The following is a 21,094-nucleotide window of genomic DNA, read 5'->3' as shown; positions in this document are numbered from 1 at the left end:
TTTCCTTCCACTAGGTCTAGGTGCAGTCTGAGGCTTCACAGCTGGAGTGGAGGGAGCCACCTCTACAGTGGAGTCCGTTGTTCTTGGAGTTTTGGCTGGGCACTCCAGGGGTGTTTGTGTCTACAGGGTCAGATATGCTGATGAGTGCTGCCCAGAGGCAGGTACATGGCCTGACCTCCCACACAGGTTGAGGGTGCCAGTCGGGGTGGAAGTGAAGGCGAGGCAACTTCTGAGCGTCCTGAAAGGAGACTTCTGCAGAGGATGGGAGGAGGGGTCAGTATGTGGTTCCTCCTCTGGCTGGTTGCCTCCTGACACTGCCCTATCTCCTCCAAGGAAGAGGCACCTCCAGTGAGGTAAAGGTCCCTCACTCTCCTGTCACTTTGACCTTGATGCTGAGCACCTCTGGCTGAGGCCTGTACACCTCTCTAGCAGACCCTGAGGTTGCTGGATCAGGGCCTCCAGCTGGTGCCAACTGTCCATGGAGGCAGCCAGATGCTCCCATGCCAGAGGCACATGGCGCAAACACTGTTGATGCAGCCCTTCAACATTCCAGTCAGATTGCCCAGTGCCTCTACAAACCTGCCTCTGTTTCTTTGTCCTTGCATTTCAATAAAGTTCTGATTTGCTGACACCACGGGTTCCTCCTGCCTGGGACTGAGCCAGTGCCTAGTCTCCAGCTGTCCTCTGAGTACCAGCGACCAGCTGAGGAGACACGGCAGTGATGTGTTCACCAGCAGGTGCCTCTGGCTCCAATCTAGGTAAAGTACCTGCCAAGGTGCCAGTATCTGAGCTGGTGGAGGAGGCAGTAGATAGCCTTGCTGGTGCATCCTCTGAGGGATGGAAAAGGAGCAATTGTGTGGGGTCACAGTTTTGACCTCTGGGATTGCGCAGATGCTGCTTCTACCTGCAAAAGAGGAAATGTATTGCAAATAAGGGTAGCTAATCAGGCATATTAAGAGCATATACTCTGATGGTAAAGGGAGAATAACTCAGCAACGGACAATGTTTCTTACTTGATTTCTGGGATGTGAAGGTTTTGGCAACACCACATGTACAGCTGCAATCCACACCGGCCAGGACTAAGGTCATCTCCTTGCAGAAGTTGAGGAGCTGGATGTCATCCACCTTGTCTCTCCTCCATACTGTGAGCTGTTTTCTCCTGGAATAAGACAAAAGGAGGGATTGAGTTAGATAGAAGTGGCTGGCACAGCCATTAGTGCTGATACAGGTGAGTGAACGTTGGTATAGTTTCCTGAGTGAGCAAGTAGGCAGTGAAGATGACATGCAAGGTTGGTAGGGTGAGGGGTTTGGATGGGGAATAGTGAGTGAGGGAAAGATGTTGCATTCAATATGACAGTGGTCAAGCATGGGTCTTGTGTGCTGTGAATTTAGTAACAGGGATACAGTGAGTGTGAGGTGGCAGGGGAAGAGTAGCACTTACCCTCCTGGAGTGGAGAAGATCAGTGAATGCTCTGGACAGAGGAATATTGCACTGACTCAGGTGGCAACCTCCAACCAGGCTGGCAGGGACTGGCATCATGTCTTTTCTGCCAGTCCTGGGGAAGGAGGATGGCCATCTTTTCCAAAACATTGTTCATCAGGACCTCATGCCTGCAGGCAAATCAGTGGGCCAATTTCCCTCTGTCTGACATGTCCAGGGCAACTCTTCTCAGGAACTGTTCTCCGCCTTGACAGCGCTTGACCCAATACACAATTGCATTTTAAATATGATGCTCTAGGCAGGAATCCCCAGAACGTAGAAAAAGCAGAGGTGCGTTGTCATAGGTAATGAGGTGAGTCTGACAAGATAGCATAAGAAACCTTACTAGGTCTCATGGAGAGAACCTTCCATGAAACTCATCAAAATTAAGAGCTGATTTCCATAAAATTCAACCTCCAATTATTTAAAGTATTTTCGCATCTGAAATAAATGACTTAAATAATGCTTTCTAATTGATCAGTAGCCTTTAGTGGATAACACCAGTCAGAACAAAACACAACAGTTTGTTTATTAACATCAAAAACTATATGGAAAGGAACCATCTTCCATTTATAGAAAAATATTTAGTGTGAGGTTGAAAATAAGAATTTTACAGCTGATTTATGTATTACTGAACTGTTTTTGAATCTCGTGGAGACAGTAATAATGAAAACTATTGTGTTCAATAATTGAATATTCCATGACACCACAAAATGCTTAATAGTTTCAATTAATGAGTTTCATCACTGATTAGAGTCAGATTCAATTAGATAAGGAACATTAGTTTACTTTAATTTGTACCCAATTTATTCATGTCTTTGACATCAGTTTGTGTCTCTGTGATGCAGCTATATTAAGGAATTTTCTTCCATAGGGTTCAGTTTTGATAGTGTGCACTTAATACTTCTTGCTCCAGAACTACAAATGGAATTCCATGTAAATATATAAATCACATGCTTCAACCTGTTTGGAATAAAGAAAATTCTCCCTTATCTAACAACTGAGTAGTATATTTTATGTCAAATGAAAAACAAAAACTAAAACAACATGGGTTCTGGAATTCTGAAGTGAAAACAACAAAATAAGATTTTTTTTAAAAATTCAAGTCCATGATAAATGTAAGTTTGGGTTAATATACAAGATTAGTGCCCAATTGATTCTGATAAAGGGTCAGCAACTTAAAATGTTGACCCCATCTTATTGTTTCTCACAGGAGCTGACCAACTAACTGAGTATCTCCTGCATCTCTGGTATTATTCTAAATAACAATAAATTAAAAAATTCAAGTTTGACAATGTCAAGATTTTGTACAAACACTTCATATTTCAAAACATCAAGTATGTCATTTGTAATGAACTTCTCATATTAATTAGCTTCCAGAATTCACCACCATGAGCAAACATAGAGTTAAAGGAGGCATAATGATCATCGAGTTAAGAAGATATTAAATTGAAGGAAAGTAAACTGAATGGCAACTAAATAACAGAAGAAGGAAAATTGGTTAAATAATTGTCAGTTTCCTCTCTTTTATAATAACAAATGTCATTTCAAGCACTGTATTGTTGGTTGTTACACCACAAAGTCTAATTAATAAATCTATCTTTAGATTTGAGTGGTGGTTTTATGTTATTGATCATCCTGGTTTGAGTAGTACCACCTATTATTTAGCCTAATAGATATTTCAGAATAGAACTGCATGCCTTATCTGACATTTGCACAATGTTATTTTTACATGGCATCACCACATGAACAGTGTAATTGTCAGTTAAACATGCAAAGCAGCTGTTGATTTTGCATTGTTGCAATGAGAAGTCATAATCAAAGCCAAACTAAAATTTGACAAGTTAACGTTGAAGCAGAGCTCGAAGTTCCTAATAATCATAGAAATGAAACTGATAGGACTGTGCGCTAATTTTAAAACATCCAACAGTAACTGTAGGCTCCACAGCTGAGCTCTGCTTTCTGTGTTTTGATGGAAGCATGGGCAGGTAGGCAATTTAATGCAGCACACTATCTGACAATGTTTCAAAGTTGCTGCTGGTATCAACCTGGTATCATCCTGCATCAGATTTCTGTGCTTTGACTGATTTTTCACATTGCAAGACTTTTGCCCCTTCCCAATCCCCTACTTATTTGTGGCTTTTGCCTATTTCTTTTAATTTTAGTGAGATAATACCCACCAGTACATTATAACTCATATGTTACTCAGAACAGCTCAGTTTTAGAGTAATAAGGTGTTATGGAATTCCAAATTTGCTAGCTCAAAGTAACCTCTTGTAATGGCACATGATATTGTACACTAAATAAGTATATGGCTTGCATTACTGCAAGTGGCCTTTGAAGCTGCCAGTCATGACATTCCAAAGGGCATTAGATAAACAATTGATGAGGTGAAATACAAAAGGCTATGGAGAAAAAGTGAATAATGTAGATTGCTTTAATGTGGAAATGACATTGGTACAAGAACACTGGACCAATTGCACCTTTTGTGCTGAAATTTATAAGGTTTGAAAATTGAACATTTGATTGCAGATAAGCTCTAACTCTAATTAGAAGTGACAAATGATGGTCACTTAAATACATTCCTAAATTCTTCAATTTTTCCTCTTCAAAAAAATGTAGTCTTTGCTTGGAATATGGTATACCAAACAAAGTCCCTTCCTGAATGTCTTTCTGTAAAATTCTTCATGTCTTTAACTCTATTAATGGGAGATTTCATTCAGTTTAACCAATAAATCAATACTGCACCAAGATAGCAAAGGAATTGTCTCCGAAGTGTTAAACAGACAAAATTTAAGCAGAATTTCAAGCTTGGACAAAATTAGTGTAATTATCTAATTAAAATAGTGGAATGCATTTATGTAGCACCTTTCACTTCATCACAAAGAACATTATAGCCAATGAAATAAGTCTGAAGTGTTTACATGTAGAGAATGTAATAATCAGTGAGCACACAGCACTCCTGCAGAATTTCACCTGATTGTCAGTCTCGATGTTGGGCTCAATGCTCCAGAGTGAGATCCGAACCCACCACCTCTTGCTATAAGGCCCTGAATGCTCCTAACTGTGGACGCTTACTGCAACAGGCGGTTTACAGGAAGAGACAGAAAAGACAAAAAAACCATCTACATTTAAAGTGCTGGAAAATCCAACAGTTTATTTTACTACATTTTGTGACTACATAAACGCTGAAACATTTTAACACTGAAAAAGCATGATGACATCATCACTTGCTTTTTTTGCTTAGCAAACACAGCAGATGATATTGCACGGCGGATAGTGAGAACATCAGCAAAGCTTCAAAAACTAAAAAGAAAAAGTCTTAACGCAGTACAGGAAAGATACCTAGAAACAAGCCAGAATAATGCCTATTGCATTACACTCGCAGCTACACACAAAAATACATAAGAAGCGCTTGACTAAGAGAAAGATTGACAAAATATCAGCAATAAACCGTAATCATATACAATAATCACTTATTTGGAAATGCAGATGCAAACGCATAAACTACTGCCGCTTTCTAATTTGCAAAATGTCAGCAAGTTGTCTTTTATCAAAACGTTTTTTTTAAGCTTTTCTGATTTAATTGCTATGGAAGAACTCCCTCTGGCTCTTGGAAGATATGCTATTATCTATGCACCCCTTCACCTGTTGATTGTCTTAGGCGCTCTCTTTTAGGTATTAACTCCAAGGCAATCTAACTTGAAAGTGGAAGTGCAAAAATGCTGTGCAACTAACCTTTCTCGAATTAAGCCATAATAAACCTGAAAGTGTGTACTATTGATGAGAGAATGTACGGTTGATTTCCTTGGACACGAAAGACCCTGTCTAAATCCAGTCGTAAATGCACCCACACTTGTTGTTTCACGATGGCAATGTGTGTTCCAATACTATTTGGAATATGTTCTTCCTATTGATGAACCAATGCATATCCATTTCAACATTTGATCATTAAACTCACGTTATACCACCTCAGTTACACACCATGGTTTATTTAATTCCAATAATGTGTTTTGCAATATCCTACAGCCTACTTTATTAGTGCAGTTTAACATTGCGCTGCATATTGCACGGTTGGAGTTTGGGAGATAGAAATCACTAACCACATGGTTTCGAGTTCATTATTAGTGTAACATGGTGCCTTGGAAAAGTTGTGGACAAATTAAAAGGTAACATCCAACCATCTTGTTTGACAGAATCATTCAAAGAACTTCTTAAAATGAAAGAAAAGATGTTAACAAAATACCCCAATGTGCCAACGCCACAAGTGAAATTAAAAACGGTTTCTAATCAACTTGGTCCTTACATGTAGCAAACCAAGTAAGGCTGGGGAAAAATAAAAACAGAAAGTACTGGAGAAACTCAGCAGGTCTGTCAGCCTCGATGGAGAGAGAGAGAAACAGAATGAACGTTTCGGGTTCAGTGACTGTCCTTCAGAATCTTCTGGGTCACTGGACACTAAACCTCAACTCTGTTTCTCTCTGCACATATGTTACCAGACCTGCAGAGTTCCTCCAGCACTTTTTAAATTCTCGTTTCAGATTTCCAGAATCCGCAGTTCTTGGTTTTGTTGAAGTGAGATTTGAACCCGGATTTCTGTTTCACAGAGAGGAACGGGATCCTGGCACCACAAAGGTTTGCACATTAACCAGGGAGGAAAGGCTGGCCTTTGTCTAAAGTATGTGCTAGTTATACAGCTTGCTTCCGAAAACTAAGGACTGCTGAGGGGTGGGGAGGAAGTAATAAGAAACATGCAAATACACATTTAAAATTGCTGATAAGTGCATCAAATAAATATTTAATACAAATATATAAAACACGCTGTCAAAAAAAACTGAACTAAAAAAAAGAATTACCACTAAGGTCGGATATTACCCTTTTCATATGGACTGGGTCGGCGATGTACGAACAATGCTCGCCCTACAAGCAGATAACAACAGTTCAGGGACCCACACCCCACCACCTCCCACCACCCACCCCAGGAGATTTCGAAGTTTATAGTCCGCTGTGAATCACCTTCGTTCACCGTACTTCCCTCCAGCAGCAGCAAGAACATGACGTGGAGAGAGTTTCCATCATCAAGTTAGTTTGTCTGTACAGTTTACACGCCCTCTACTTCCTATGCCCGTGCGAATGCCAAATTTATAAAGGTAACGGTTCACAAACTCCTGCGTTTTAAAACGTTGAACAGATTTAAAATTCTTTGGACGTGTTTTATTCTCGCAAAAGACCCTTCCTTGGCATATATATTTTTTTAAAGTAAAGAAACAACAAAAAAAGAGACTTTAAATATAGCTTACGAGCCTTCTAAGTGATGAAGTTGTTTTTTTTTGTCTTTTGGCATGTTAATTTGTTTGGCATCTGACAGTGTTTGAAACACACGAAGTGACTGCTAAAGAGATCTCGGGAAGATGTTAGGCTCTGCAGTCATACAACATTTCATCATCAGCAGTTATCTCAACATGACAACAGAACTCCTCGCCTGCAGATTGTATCAGAAAGCTTTGGTTGTTTTAGAAACCTACTACCAGATACATCATTTCAACAGATACAGTTGCATAAATGAATACAAGATTCGAGAAACTCTACATCAGACTGATCAAAAGAAAATCACAACACATGAACCATTTTTTTTTCTTGCAAGGAATACTGACACACACCATAGCAGAGGATGGCTTACACTGTAAAAAGACTACTTTTAATTTAACACAAAGGCCCAGTTTAATTTCAAAAGAAAAGTCAGGTTTCCTCCCACAACCACTGCTACCAACCCTATACAACCCCCCCCTCAATCTTCAAAATACTTCTTCCTCGAGCGCATCAGAGTTCTGCCAAATCTACAAAATAAATAATTATAAAGCTTTGAAGTAACGTTAACAATTATCAAACTATTAAGTTCTGCCTTATCACATAGACTCTCTATACAACATAACCCTAAAGATTCTTTACTATGAGGTATCTTGAGAAATTGGTAAAGAATGCACGGCCTGCGTTGTGTGAATACTCCAGGACGCAAAAAAGAGCTTTGGTTGTCAGCAAAAAAGTGGAAATATCCTTTGGTATCAAAGAAAGTTTCATTGCATGGTTGCACTGCAAAGCACCACGGTGAAGAGTTATTCCATTTTTTTTTAATAGTGGCCTTTCGAGAGGCTGAGGTATTCAAGAGTAAGGTGAGAAGAGGTCAACAGCGGTTTCACACTTTGGTTTAAGCAAGGCACTCGTCCTATGATTTTACAAGTTTTGCAATATGTTTGCCTATAGCTTTTTTTTTAAATGAAGAAAACTTCACACTGAGTGACAGTTGAGGGTTTAAGGAACGCCGAGTAACCCACTCACGAAGGCCGTGCAAGAAAAATCTTTGGTATTCTTTGGTATCATCACTGTGATTAAAATCACGAATGGGAATCGAGTGAGGTAGCGTCTTTGGTTCACACTATAAATAGTAGATCTTTACACATTTTTACACGTGGAAGCAGCTATTTTACCTTTGCTTCTTTGTCTTAATACTAGTAAATGATTACCAAATGTATCTTAAAGCTAACCACACCACAAGAAAACACAAGGCCAGAATATTGTTAAAATCCGAATTATTATCCATCGCAATGGCCTCCTGCGTAAGAACGCACCTGGCTAAATGTCACCTTTGAAAAGTCACTAGTACATTCTCCTTGTTCCGAGGGCTGTTTCTTTCTCTTATTGTTAAAACTTTACACAGTTTCCTTTGGTGGCTGTAGAAGGGAAAGTTGGGGTGGGGCGTATGGGCCAAGAAGATTGTTGTTTTTAAAAAAAACACTAAAAGACTTGAACGAAGTTAACAGTGGAAAATGTCACTCCAGAGAATTGTGTGAAATCGAGGAAATTTACACTCAATTATCCCTTAATGTTCCGGGAATGAGGGTGGGGAGATTAATCAGCTACACAAAATAACACAGAAATGCCTCCAACTAAAAATACCTGGGAATCCCTATATATTTCCTAACGGTGCTAATCTCAGTCTTTCAAAAATGCAATATGCTTTCATATTTTTTTCAATACAGGGATGCCTGCTGACACGGTCAAACGGTATGATTTCAGACTAAGTGGCAGTAATTTAAACATGTAAAAACATTATGATTCTTTCCCTTCTGACAATGAGAGAGAGGGGAATTTCTTTCAATGCACCAATTATAATATTTCCTTTAGGCCACTGGTTGTGCTCCACCTCCCCCACCCAGTTGATCACTTCAATTATATCCAGTTTGTTCTTGATTCTTTGGAATATACATTTTCTAATCCCCATTAGTTTTTAGAATTGGTGTTGTGAAACAAACTAATGTTGAAGATGAGCTTGTACTTTGGGGTTTCCCTTGCAGTGTTAAGCTTGAGGTAAGCAAATGGTTGAACTTACTCTTCATTCTTTAACTTGAGGTGACCACAGTCACCATTGTTGACCAGAGTCAATCCCTGTCATTTATGCAAGACAGATGTCATTTACTTTGACAAGCTGTAATAAATGTCATGCCAATGAAAGGGCCGCGCTATAACATTAACAACAGCGGCAGGCTTGTTAAGGCAAATCAAACCATGCTCTTCTCGACCTGAGATTGAGTTGCCAAGTGTCCCTGGGCGAACCTGCTTCGAATTGTTTGTGCAGGTGTTTAAATAATTTCGTCCATCCCGTTTATAATCAACATGTTACTATTGGTGTGTTACGCCATACGCCCCATGAAAGCTAAAGTTTGTACCCATGGCCCTGTTCAGTTGAAGGCAGAGCGAGTTCATAACGAGAGTATCCTGAAGGTGGATACGAAAGTAATTGGCTGGGGTACAAAATGGCTGCCTTTCCACTGTAGCTCGCCGACTTGTAACACAAGTGCAATGTTCCTGAATAAAAAAGTTATCTTTGGTTTTTAGCAGAGTCTATATATGATCTTTTTAAAGCACAAAGGGTGATAGGTAACTGCAACCGGGTGACTGAACAGTTGCATCTTGTCAAGGATAGGGTACACCTTGACTTGCAACCTGAAACCTATCTTGTTCAGCGTCCCAGACCTGTATGCCACAGAGTTTGATCTCTGTGCTGTTTCACTTTGGAAAACTAACCTGAATCACAAAACAACAGTTAAACGTTCGCAGTATTTGACCAGTAAAGTGCCTCCATGTTAATTGGCGCATCAAGACTGTTCGATTGCTTTGCTGTTACCTTTGGGCGGAAAGGAAACTGGAATTTAAAAAAAAGTACAGACTTCCTGGAGTTATACTTCCCAGATCCATGCAGGCCAGTGATGTGTAATCGATTGGTTGATAAGGTGGGGAGTGGGGGAGGGTGTGTGCATTTAATAAGAAGTTACATTTCCTGTGCTACTTGCTATCTTTTCCAACAATCCAGTTTCTTTTGAATATATAAGTTTCTTTTATCCTAATTTTAGAATTGCGATTCGTTTTTTGGTTGACTTTTTTCCCCCAGATACATTGGAGTTACCTATTGGTTTATCAGGCGGGGGTTAAGGGTCTTGGCCCTGGACAGACACGCAGCAAAATGAATAACAGCAGCCACATCTTGATCTTAAATGGAATACTTACATACAGATTCAGATTTAGGCGAATTTGATATAATTGTTGCTTCCGAATATGGATCAGAATATACGTGGTAGATATATCAGAAAAAAAAAGACCTGTGATTGTATCAATTAATGTGTTGTAATAGTGTGGTCAGTGGAGTATTCATGTCCATTAACGTGTTTGACAATAGAGAGTCAATTCGAAAATCACACCCTTCTTAAACACGTTTCCTTTTCTGTCTAGCGAATTGGATAACAAGGAACAGGGGTACAATGATTCCTAAGTGAAGTGATCCTTACATTCCTGTCAGGTTTTTGATTTATACTTTTAAAAGACTGATTGAAATGCAATACGACATCATTAATTTAGTGTGTGCAAAATACATTCGAATAGAAAATAAAACGAGAGGGTAGATTTCTTTGTGGATTCCCAATAAAATTAATACTTGTGCTTCTTGCGAAATCTCGCTGTCATTTACCCTGGTCTTTGTTATCCAACATAACTCACTTCTATGACACTGAGTTTAGTGTTAAAACATTTTTTTTTTTGGCCTTGAGCTGTTGCATTTGCTTCGCCCATGGAACAAGGAAGATGCACTAGCGTGAGGTGACAGAACAGCTCTCAGAGCGTTGGACAGTATGCCCCCAAAATCGGAGCTTCCATGTTCAAACAGCAAAAGAGCTTGAATCCAATCACAATCCAAAATGAACACAGACGACTCCACAATTGTACCGTTATGCCTGAGCACAACCTGCAGACCAGCCCCATCTGAAGTCTCTGGCCACTGACACGTACACTGTACTTTTAACAACATACACCTTCATGGTATTTCCGCTGAAATGAAATGGGTCAATGGTTGGAGTAACGTTCTTTTCATAACAACATGACAATGCTCCCAACAACTTACAGTCACACACGTTGAATGATGCAGAGTGAGGAAGGTGTACGACCAGCGGCTTCTTTGTTTTTTTTTGCAAAAGTCATAATAAAGTGTTGCAGAACGGAGTCCTAATGCAGGTCAATTAAGTCTTTGGTTTCGTTGGACATATAAATATTATATTGTCTTTGAGTTCGATAATTAAACCTGCTCTCTGGAGGTCCTGGTCAATTATTTTAAAGCTATTTCACCGAGGTTTAGTCCGGGGGTCTCCTTCATGCTTTGGTACAAGTGCTTGATGAGGAAGATGAGTTGACTGAGTTGGTGCTGCCGTCGTCCTGCCACTTATCCAAACTCCGCCGACGTGCGTTCATAAAGAAATTGCTGACGGTGCTCAGCTCCAAGCCCAGTTGCTGGGAAATGGTTATTTGCAATTCTTTGGACGGACGCTTGTTTTCCTTGAATATTGCGTGTAGAGTTCTGCGCTGAACGTCTGTGAAGACCAGCCGAGGCTTTTTGGGCGCAGCGCCCCGCTCTTTTCCGTGCTCCTGCTCTTTTCTCTTGCAGGCTGCAAGGCAAAGGCGTAAAATGAATCGATGAGCCACTTACAACGCGGCAGGACAGATCAGACAGTTTCATAGTCAGAAACAGATGTAATGATCTAAGCACTATCGAGTTGCATCATTCAAGTCTTAGTTTTCAAATAAGATCGCAATTAGTCACTTAACGATCGGAAATTCCTTCCTCGAGGAGCTATTTGTCAATTTCGGTTCGATTACTGACAACAGTTTCAAATGTAACCAATTGGATCTGAGTGGGGGGAACTGACTAAACGGAAGTCGTCAGTGAAAGAGACCTTTATTGCGAAGCGTAAATATAGGGATAAACTTCCACACCGGCAAGATCGAAGTACTCCACTATAAGAAATTGTTTAGTATTTTATAAACAAGGAGGTTTCAACAACAGTTTTTGGACAGGCGCCTTTTGATTAGCAGGATTCGGGTGATGAAACAGCCAATGGGGGAATCCAATTCATTTTGATTCACTCCCCACCCCCATCACCCCGTTTTGCTAAATTTGTCGACCCCATTTGCCTCTGAGTCCAAGTTTATATTTTCAGGCCCCTTTCCATCCATTGCTCTCTCGATCAACGTTTCTGGTTTGGGATACCCTGTACATGGCATCATTTTGTCTCCCAATCGGATACATTGCATGATCAAAAGCAAATAAACCAATGCCAGAAGGCATTTGATTCAATCGGAAGGAGGAAACTCCTTGGAATCGGTATCGTTGCCACCGAAGAAACGTTCAGTGACTGCGTTGAAAAATGAAGCATATATTAAAACATATATGTTGTGGGCGGCACGGTGGCACAGTGGTTAGCACTGCTGCCTCACAGCGCCAGAGACCCGGGTTCAGTTCCTGCCTCAGGCAACTGACTGTGTGGAGTTTGCACGTTCTCCCCGTGTCTGCGTGGGTTTCCTCCCACAGTCCAAAGATGTGCAGGTCAGGTGAATTGGCCATGCTAAGTTGCCTGTAGCCTTAGGTAAGGGGTAAATGTAGGGGTATGGGTGGGTTGCGGGTCGGTGTGGACTTGTTGGGCCGAAGGGCCTGTTTCCACACTGTAATCTAATCTAATCTAAAAAAAGTCTCAATTAACTCGATATGCACAATTGTAAACTGCAAATTTAGATTGACTTCTGAAAAAAACGTATTATCAAACTAAGTGAAATTGTTTGACAGTTCCTGCTGATAGGTTAAACAATCTTGTACCAACATGCCTTCACCTTGAGTCCCTTTTACACATACAACGCGAAACAAATATCTTAAACATTCAGCCCGCACAAACAGGTGGGTGGCCCAGCAGCACAATGGAGATTTTTGTTTCGATTTGCTGGAATTTTGATTAGAAGTCAGTCTTGCTGGTAGCCGCTAATACTTTTTAACGTGCGCCGTGCTTGGTCACAGCTGTCAATGGTGACCATATAAAAACCAGGCACAACTCACCGCCAGAAGATGCTTCAGCAGAGGGGAACAGTGTCAGGAGGTGAGAGACACACTCTACAAGACAAGAACCTAACCTGCCGCCCCAGGTAGACAAAACTGTCGAATGACATCTATCAAGAAATAACGAAGGGAAATACAGGGATATCCACCAGAACTGCATAACTTAAAATTGCTGCTTTTTAAAAAGATGCGAATTTCAAGCAATTTTTTTTTGGTAAGCGGAAAGTTTGAACCTCCGGACGGAGCTGTCCGAGGTCCTGAACACTGCCCGCACGTTATACTTGACCAGAGCTGCAACAGAAGCACCTTTTTATTTAGGCATCATTTACACTATAAACTGCCACACTCCATTGGATGCCTTTTAAAGTTAAAAATAGTTTTCCGATTAATCCCTAATCCAAGCATATTTGCGGTTTTCAAAGCAGAGCTGGTTGAAATCTTCATTAAAAAGTTGCATTTATCTCTGTTTGACAAACTTCAACCGGATTAAACCTTTGAGGGTCAAACAACAGCGCGGCGGCGCCCAATACCGCGAGACTACAGTCAAGCTTCAGTGTTTACCCTTTGCATTAAATTGCGTGAGTTTCACCTCACTGCCTGCTGCTGGAGACGTAAGTGTTTGTATCAATAAATATTTATTCCAATTCATGACGTCGGGAATTGAAACCACAAATCCATCCATTAGATGGCGCAGTGGTCCTTCGGAACATAGCGGCGATTCGAAAACCCTGCACCAATAACTCATTTTGGTCTTATTGTATGAATTAGTTTCAGGGGCGGGCGGAACATGTCGGCACGCTACAATAAATCCTCTACACCGCCACGTTTTCGTTGTGGAGGACTGACGGATCAGAACAATCAGTATTACACTCATTTAAGACCAAAAAGAGGGGGAAATAAAGCGCACACACTATTTATGCATATTTGTAACTTGCTCTCTTTGGATAAACTAATAAGATACTGTAATGAGATGATTTTGAGATGCACTATTAGAAGGTTTCAACATGAGGTTTGATAGCACTTTGTCTTCTTATCGAGTGAACACTTGTGTTTAATTACATTCAAAATCCAACTAAAATATTGCTCCCTTTTATAGAAAGAGAGCAACATGGCAGTGACAAGTAGATCTCATCTGAATATGCAATACTTAATGCCAAAAATAAAGATCGACATGTTTGTTGGGAATATTCCCGCTGGGAATCTTTGGTCACACCGACCATGGTGAAATGGGAGAGATTGTATAGATGCTGCAAAGCTCCCACTGAAAAGCTCGAAACTCGGTCATTTGCCTCTCTCTAATTGCTTCTACGTCATTTGACCCAAATCAATCACTTCGCTCGAATTAGATATAGGCAGATAACACTTTAAACTTCATCATTTACCTATTAATTACAATCGTCGTCATCTTCGCAAGTGCAAAAAGGCTATCAATGGTGATTTTAATTATTTACTGAGACCTAATCGAAACAACAACGGTTGCACAAATGGCTGGAGAATGAACCAACAGTAGGCTATAATTCTACTCTGAAATCAACGGTTTGGCTGTGAATCTCTGTTGGAAAAACTATTGTGCACCGCAAACGCCGGTGAAAATCTGCACTTAAAGTATTAATTTCTACACATAGACTTAACTCAATCTTGCAGGTAGAATAAACTATAGAATAAACCGCACGTTTTCAAAATTATGCCACATTTTTAAATTGTTCTAATGATCTTTAAAGTGGAGATTATATTGCTGCCGCAGTATCAGTAACATTATTTAAATGCTTGTAAACGCCTTCAGTTTAGCCAAACATTAACTGAAAACAAATGTGGCAGGGTATTAGCTAGTTATAAATCAATGAGGTTACAAGGACACTGACAAGCAAAAATCAGGAAATGTCACAGGTGTAGAACTTTCCCAGAGTTCAGCTATTTAGCTTAAAATATGCCAGAACTCGTATCGTGTCTCTTATCATCAGAAAGCAAACAAGCAAACAGTGGGAGCTAATGTTTTCATGTGTGACTAAAAGTTTTTTAGAATCCCCCAAAATGCTTCCCGTTAAAATGTGTTTGTTCTATCACACAAAGACAACTCTCCCACTGTCTGGGAGTTGGCTGAAGTGGGTTTCGGTGCGAGTGTAGAAACAGGAGTCTCTTCACTTGCGGATAGGCGAATCTGGCTCAGGACTTTGATTAAAATAATTAATCAGAAGAGACCTTATTCCCACCCGCCAAAAAAAATTTCTAAATTCTGGAAACATCACGCCCCGTGGAAGATATGCTTGAAGTGATTAAACGTTTCAGGTTTCCAAGCAACGCACCAGATACATCAAACAAAAGCCTCAACAAATTATATACAACTTTGTAAAAATAACTTGCTTCACAACTTAAATTTGGCAGTAAATATGCAGCGGTGCAATTGTCGTGTGGCCTGCGTTTTGTTATTGTCTAATAGAATTCCAGAAGGAATTCAAAATAATGCATTTTACACACCAATGATGTACACTCGCCCGTTTGCTGATGCACAACAGCCTTCTAGATGCTGTTAGGTAGTGGTTGCTGTGCAAATCAGAGGGGAGAAAAACCACTAAATGTATAATGTATCAATTTTTACAGTCCCGAAACAAGTCGTATACTGTATACACTCAACGTTTCAGCTGCACCACTAAACCCATCGTAACACAATTTACATCAAAAAATGTGGTCAATTCAAAGTGGCTGAAACGTACACACCAGTTCACACCTGCACTTGCGTAGCCTCTGTTCGTGTTTACAAATCTTTGTTTGGAATGAGCGATTTAGTAAATGAGCAGGAATTGCCAAAAGCCACAATTGGCTGTAATCGCCTGGCAACGTTGTCCTCTGTTTTCGTAAATAAACAAAATGTATAAATTGAGTCTCAAACTGCACATCACCCTTGGAACCCGGCTGATTATTTTCTGCATGTCACTGTTTATTGGGTCGGAACGGGAGCACTGACGTGCTAATATACTCAAATGCCGATTGAAAAGCTCATTTACATACAGAGGCCTCTTGGCGTAATTTAGTTAAAGTAGTTGCTATTTAAACTGACACCAAACAGATTTTCGTCTATACAGTTTATCACTATTTCAACAGAATCCCGAATATCCACGCGCAACAGACCCGATTCAGTTCCATAGAAATATACGATTAAGTGCTTTCAGTTTGACTGCAAACGTACCAACCAGTAGGATTGATGAAACCATGTTTATTTGGATTGAATTAATATGTCTGCAAATATTGTTAGCAATAACCAGTGTGGTTAGTAGTTATGATAAAACCCTACACTCCAGGAGTTTCTAAAAACCATTGCAGCATTTTGAAAGCCAAGCGACCACGAAAACAGCCCCGACCAAAGCAAAACTACTGCAAATATATCACAAGCAATGGCAGGTCTTAAACAAAACTCATTTTACATTTCATAGGGATTCAGTTCTGAAGACGAGGTTATATGGCTGGACTCGAATTACTCGGCATATTGTGAAGCAGTTTAGAGAAGATTTTTGATTTTGGCCGGTCTATGCTGCACTTTGTAGAGATAAAACTGGCTTGTTCCAGGGGCAGAAGCCAACATGTGCCCAGTCTCCCCCGAATGGGCCGTTCTAGTTGTTTGCCAGTCGCCTCGAAACTTGATGCTAGCTTCTGTTTTTACAATGGGATATTTTTCAATATGACCAGAAGGAGATGTAGTTGTTGAAAAGCATTAATTCCGTCAATTACTGTGCCAATATTGATACTAACTGCTACCCACTTTTAAAAAAAAATTATTTACGAAACCAAATAAAATCTAACTTTAAAAAGTCCTGCACTGAGATTTTTTTTCAAAGCGTGGATAAAATGGGGATAAGTCTGGGTTTGAAATATGACGAAGAAAGAACAAAAAATGGAGGCTAGCGAGGTCAGATTTGCAATTAGTGTCCTGTGCTTGGATTTGAAGACAGTACAGGAAGTGTCAAGACCTCAATATTCCTTACATGTAACTACCAATTTTTAGACTGTTTGCGGGCGGTTCAATGCAATCTCGGGGCTAGGAATTCCCAAAGGTGTCGCGCGAAGAGGCAAACACGAGAGATTGGCCGGACAAAGCAAGAAGGGGACTGTATGAAGAACACATCTCACTTAGCCCATAAAATTGTTTCATGCCTTCACAGAAGGATGCTTCTCTCTTTTTTTTAAATGAATAAGAGCCCTTATACAAAACAATGAAACCGAGTGCTGTTCAGGTGAGGCTGGAACAAAAAAAAGGATATCATTCCCGGTTAGCAACTGTTTAACAGCTGAACTGCATTCAGTGTGAGGGATTCGGCTAATAAATATCGTCAGTTCTCAAAACATAACACTAAGGCGTCCAAATTAATAAGCACTTGAATACAACAAATAATTTATTATTTCTCTGCTGTTTTTTTTTTAACATGGATTGTTCAAGCACATTTTGATGGCAAATTTTGATCTGTATTTTCTTAAAACCACGTCCGTAGAAACGCGGTTATGATACATAAATATATAGATCATAAATTCAGACAGGCATTTTGTGTCAACGTCCATTTAAAGGACCACTTGTGTTTCTCCGTGTAAAATAATGAATGAATTGACTGAGTAATATATCACAGGTTAGGACACAATTGGTTGCCTTTCCATCAGGTTGTTGAGTTTAGCGGCGATAAATATAACGATCAAACGTAAACATTTACTACTTAATGGACACACAAAAAGAATTGTAATGTCTGAGAATATTGCAACGACATAACAAGCCCCTATGAAGGCCAGGGCGAACAGGAAGAAATGCATATTAATAAGGCAAACAGAAAAGCTCTGTGGTTAAAGAGGCGATTAGCAAAACAAATCAGTAAAGTGGGCATTTCTATTGAAATGTAGACGTGACCTGTTCTAACATCAGCCGGCCTTCCTCGGCAGCGTTTACCTTCAGATAACACCCATAAGACTCGACAACATATTCTAATTCAAGTGGTTGTTTCCAGTATTGATCCATGCAAATAAATGGAGGCTGAGGTCGACAAAATTGTCGTAAAAATACACTCAAGGCAGCGTCTAAAAATCGAACATCGCGAATGTTATCAATCGTTCGATGGAGATTTCTTGGCGAGCTATTTACTCAACCGTACGCATGCTCTTAGAGCGATTGGATTTGGATTTTAATTATAGGACACGAGGAGCTTAAAATAGGTCAGTTTATAAATAAATGCACATATGGGTTACGTTTGCCCTTTTGCTGTCTGGAGTTCGCTATCCTGGTCTGAAATGACTTTCTAGTCGAACGATGCTTTCGGTTTTGTACAGTAGCCCAACATTTTTCAGCATGTGGTCGAATTTTTATGAGCTTGGCACATTATTTTCCAAATATGGGAGGTAAAACTGCAAATTTTTTTTTGGTGTAATACTTTAATCCTTTCGCTCGTAAATTAGGGAATTAAAATGTTAACGCGCAGTCTGGCATTTGAAACCCCGAGCCAAGTTTCTGCTCCAGCCGGGACCAGGAGAGTACACATGCTTCTTCTGTCCTATTGCAGAGAACTGTATTCCTTCACACGCGCACACAAATTACACACACAGGGCGGACAAACACAAAATAATGAAAACAGCTTTTCTTTGTGCACTTGCAAACCTTGGATTTAAAAAAAAAATTGCTCACAAGTGCACGTCAGAGGCTGTTGTGAAATGGATCACTGCTCCTGACTCCGGTTGGAACTGACTGACTGACTGACTGACTGTCTTTCGTCCTCCTGGGAAAAATTAATGGAGACCTATCAGTTAATTAACAAAGCTTCACACAGGGCCGCACCAAGGGAACCAACCCGAGCTTGGCTCACTCGGCACAACATCATCCCAAATTTACCAAAAAGTAACCAGGCGCCTCGATTCCTTTTTCACCCTCTCTGCGGAGAATTTGGTCTCAGAGCTTCATACAATTGCAGGACTCGAAACACTATAAATTAATTCTATGCCTCTTACAGCCTTGAATCTATGTAAACAACGATTAAACACTTAAATTCTCGAGTATAAAACCACACACACACACACACACACACATGGATTACATTCTAGCAAGGTTTTGATAGCATGTTGGACTGACAACCCCATAGCTGGGAAGGATAAGGTGCAGGCGCTTGTTAGGACTGTCACCGAGTCACCAAACTAAGGAGACATTTGGGGAGGACCGGCTCCTATTTCCCCACCGAGCGCTCTCCAAAGCTTAGGTCAGAAACCTGGGAGCTGTTCTCTCCTGTATCACTGTTTCTGTATCACTGTCCTCCCACTCAGTGACACACACACTCTCTCTCTCACACCTCCCACAAGCAGTAGTTCCCTTACCTGCTAACCTCAGAGCCGACATCCGCTGAAATTCGGGCTCCTGCAGCCACTTCCACATGCGCCGGAAGGTTTCGCGCCCGGATTTGAGTTTACTCCAGGGTTTCGGGTTTCTCAGCAGGTCTGACAGGGTGCCCTGTGAGCGGCACAGCACCCTCTGCGCGAAGATCGCCTGTGGGATGCTGTAGCGCTTGAGCTCGGTGGTGATCCTCTGCGCGATCTCCTTGGTGTTGATCTCCTCCAGCTGCGAGCTCTGAGAGGCCGGGGGCCCGCCGGTGCCACCCGCCGAGCCCTGCTCCGCCAGGCGCCCGGTGCCCAGCCCCTGCTGCCCGGCGCCCTGGGCGTGCGGGTGGACGTGAGGAGGGTGAGGGTGGGGGTGGGGGTGAGGGTGCAGGCCGTTGAGGGGCACCATGCCCACGCCCGGGGGGCTCAGGTGCTGCTCGCCGCGGGCTAGCATGGCGGGCGGAGCGGCCTCGAAGCCGTTCGGGGTGGCCAGCAGCTTGTCGGTGCCCAGGGCCCCGCTGTGGGCGTACGGTGCCAGGCCGTGCTGGCTGCTGTGCAAGGTGCCCAGGCCGTTGGTCAGGGGCGAGAGGCTGGGGCCTGGCATCTCCTTGTGGTAGTGGCTGTAGAGGCTGTTGAGGGTGGACAAGCCGCGGTCATCCCGCATCAGGGTGAAGCTGCCGCTGAGGTTACTGGGCAACCTCTGTTGCTGCTGCTGTTGGTGTTGGTGTTGGTGCTGCTGCTGCTGGTGGTGATGGTGATGGTGGTGGTGGTGGTGGTGGTGGTGGGGGAACTTGTCCGAGACGGTGGAGATGGGAGGCAGCGGCTGCAGAGGGGTCAGCGTGGTGTAAGTGCTGCTCATGCTCATCCCGGGCGGCGAGGTCTCGCAAGCCATGGTCATGGTCGGGTGCAGAGCGGCGGCCAGGCCGTGCTCCGAGCCCCGGTGGTAATCCCCGTCCAGGATCGAAGCCATACTGGAGACCAGCGAGCGGGCGGACGGAGGCAAGCCGCGGTGGCCGAGCGGCCGGCTGTGGGGGCTCGGGCTGCTCATCAACTCTCCCGCTGGCACCGACTGGTCATGGGGCACCCCCTGTAACTCGCCCAGGTTCTCCATCGACAGCTGAGCGTTCATAACTCGCCGAAGCGGCTCCGCCGACCATCTATCTGGCGTGGTGCTGCTTCATCTCCACACGCAGCGATGCTCAGAGTTGCACCTTTGCACGGAATTCATTCACTCATTTATTCACTCACTCCCAATTTTATCTATTGTTCCCCCCCCCCCTCAACTTCATATATATATATAGATAGATAGATGATAAATAGATAGATAGAAGCCTCAATTTCTCCCCTTTTCTCTCTTACCCCCCCCTCCCTCCCTCCCTCCCTCCCCCCCCCCAACTCAAAGCAGGAGCAGCCTCGGTCCGAGCTCGCTGCTGTCCCTCGCCGACTCTGCAGCCATGTCCTCCCTGTGTGTATGTGTGTGTGTGTGTTTGCTCCACTCACTCTCTCTCTCTGTCTCTCTCCCAATACCCCCCTCCCTCCCTCCCTCCCCCTTGTCTCTGGCCCCAGCCGCCACCGCCGTTCCGGCTGCAGCTTCTCTCTGTCCCATCCCCCTCCCCACCTCCCCCTCCTCCTCCCTTCTCCCCGAGCACATCCCCTTCCCCACCTCCCCATCCCCCCCTCCCCCTCCTCCCGCCCAGAGCCTGCGCACTCACCCTCTGCGCACCGCCCTGACGTCAGGCGACCAATCACAACGGGCCATTCACTTCCGGGTTTCCCCATGTCAACAGAGAAAGAGAGCAAAGAAATCTCAGAGCTGGATAGATGTCCAATAATCACACACAGGCATAGAGTATATA

The 21,094-nt window shown here is 42.4% G+C and overlaps 1 protein-coding gene across 2 annotated transcripts; it reads right to left on the bottom strand.

Moving 5' to 3' along the window:
- Positions 1-4,606: 4,606 nt before the first annotated feature.
- onecut1 (one cut homeobox 1) lies at positions 4,607-21,094 on the bottom strand. 2 transcript variants are annotated; one of them, XM_072565062.1, is made up of 3 exons: positions 20,951-21,094; positions 19,239-20,449; positions 4,607-11,466 (listed from the first exon to the last, which is right to left on the bottom strand). In XM_072565062.1, the coding sequence occupies exons 2-3, from the start codon at positions 20,365-20,367 to the stop codon at positions 11,174-11,176; spliced, it is 1,422 nt and encodes a 473-aa protein (XP_072421163.1). In that variant the 5' UTR covers positions 20,368-20,449; positions 20,951-21,094; the 3' UTR covers positions 4,607-11,173. The 2 variants fall into 2 exon arrangements, with proteins under 2 accessions (XP_072421163.1, XP_072421162.1); XM_072565061.1 differs by lacking the exon at positions 20,951-21,094 and having other exon boundaries at positions 19,239-20,569.

The sequence above is a fragment of the Chiloscyllium punctatum genome, chromosome 48, assembly GCF_047496795.1.
Source record: "Chiloscyllium punctatum isolate Juve2018m chromosome 48, sChiPun1.3, whole genome shotgun sequence".
Lineage (NCBI taxonomy): Eukaryota > Metazoa > Chordata > Chondrichthyes > Orectolobiformes > Hemiscylliidae > Chiloscyllium > Chiloscyllium punctatum.
Note: the sequence above shows the minus strand (reverse complement) of the source record. Positions and strands in the feature narration are given on the sequence as shown.

Coding starts and splice junctions, on each gene's coding strand:
- onecut1 (XM_072565062.1), bottom strand. CDS start 20,367: ATGAACGCTCAGCTGTCGATGGAGAACCTGGGCGAGTTACAGGGGGTG. Junction 11,467..19,238: donor GTCGGCTCTGAGGTTAGCAG/GTAAGGGAACTA, acceptor TTTGCCTTGCAG/CCTGCAAGAGAAAAGAGCAG.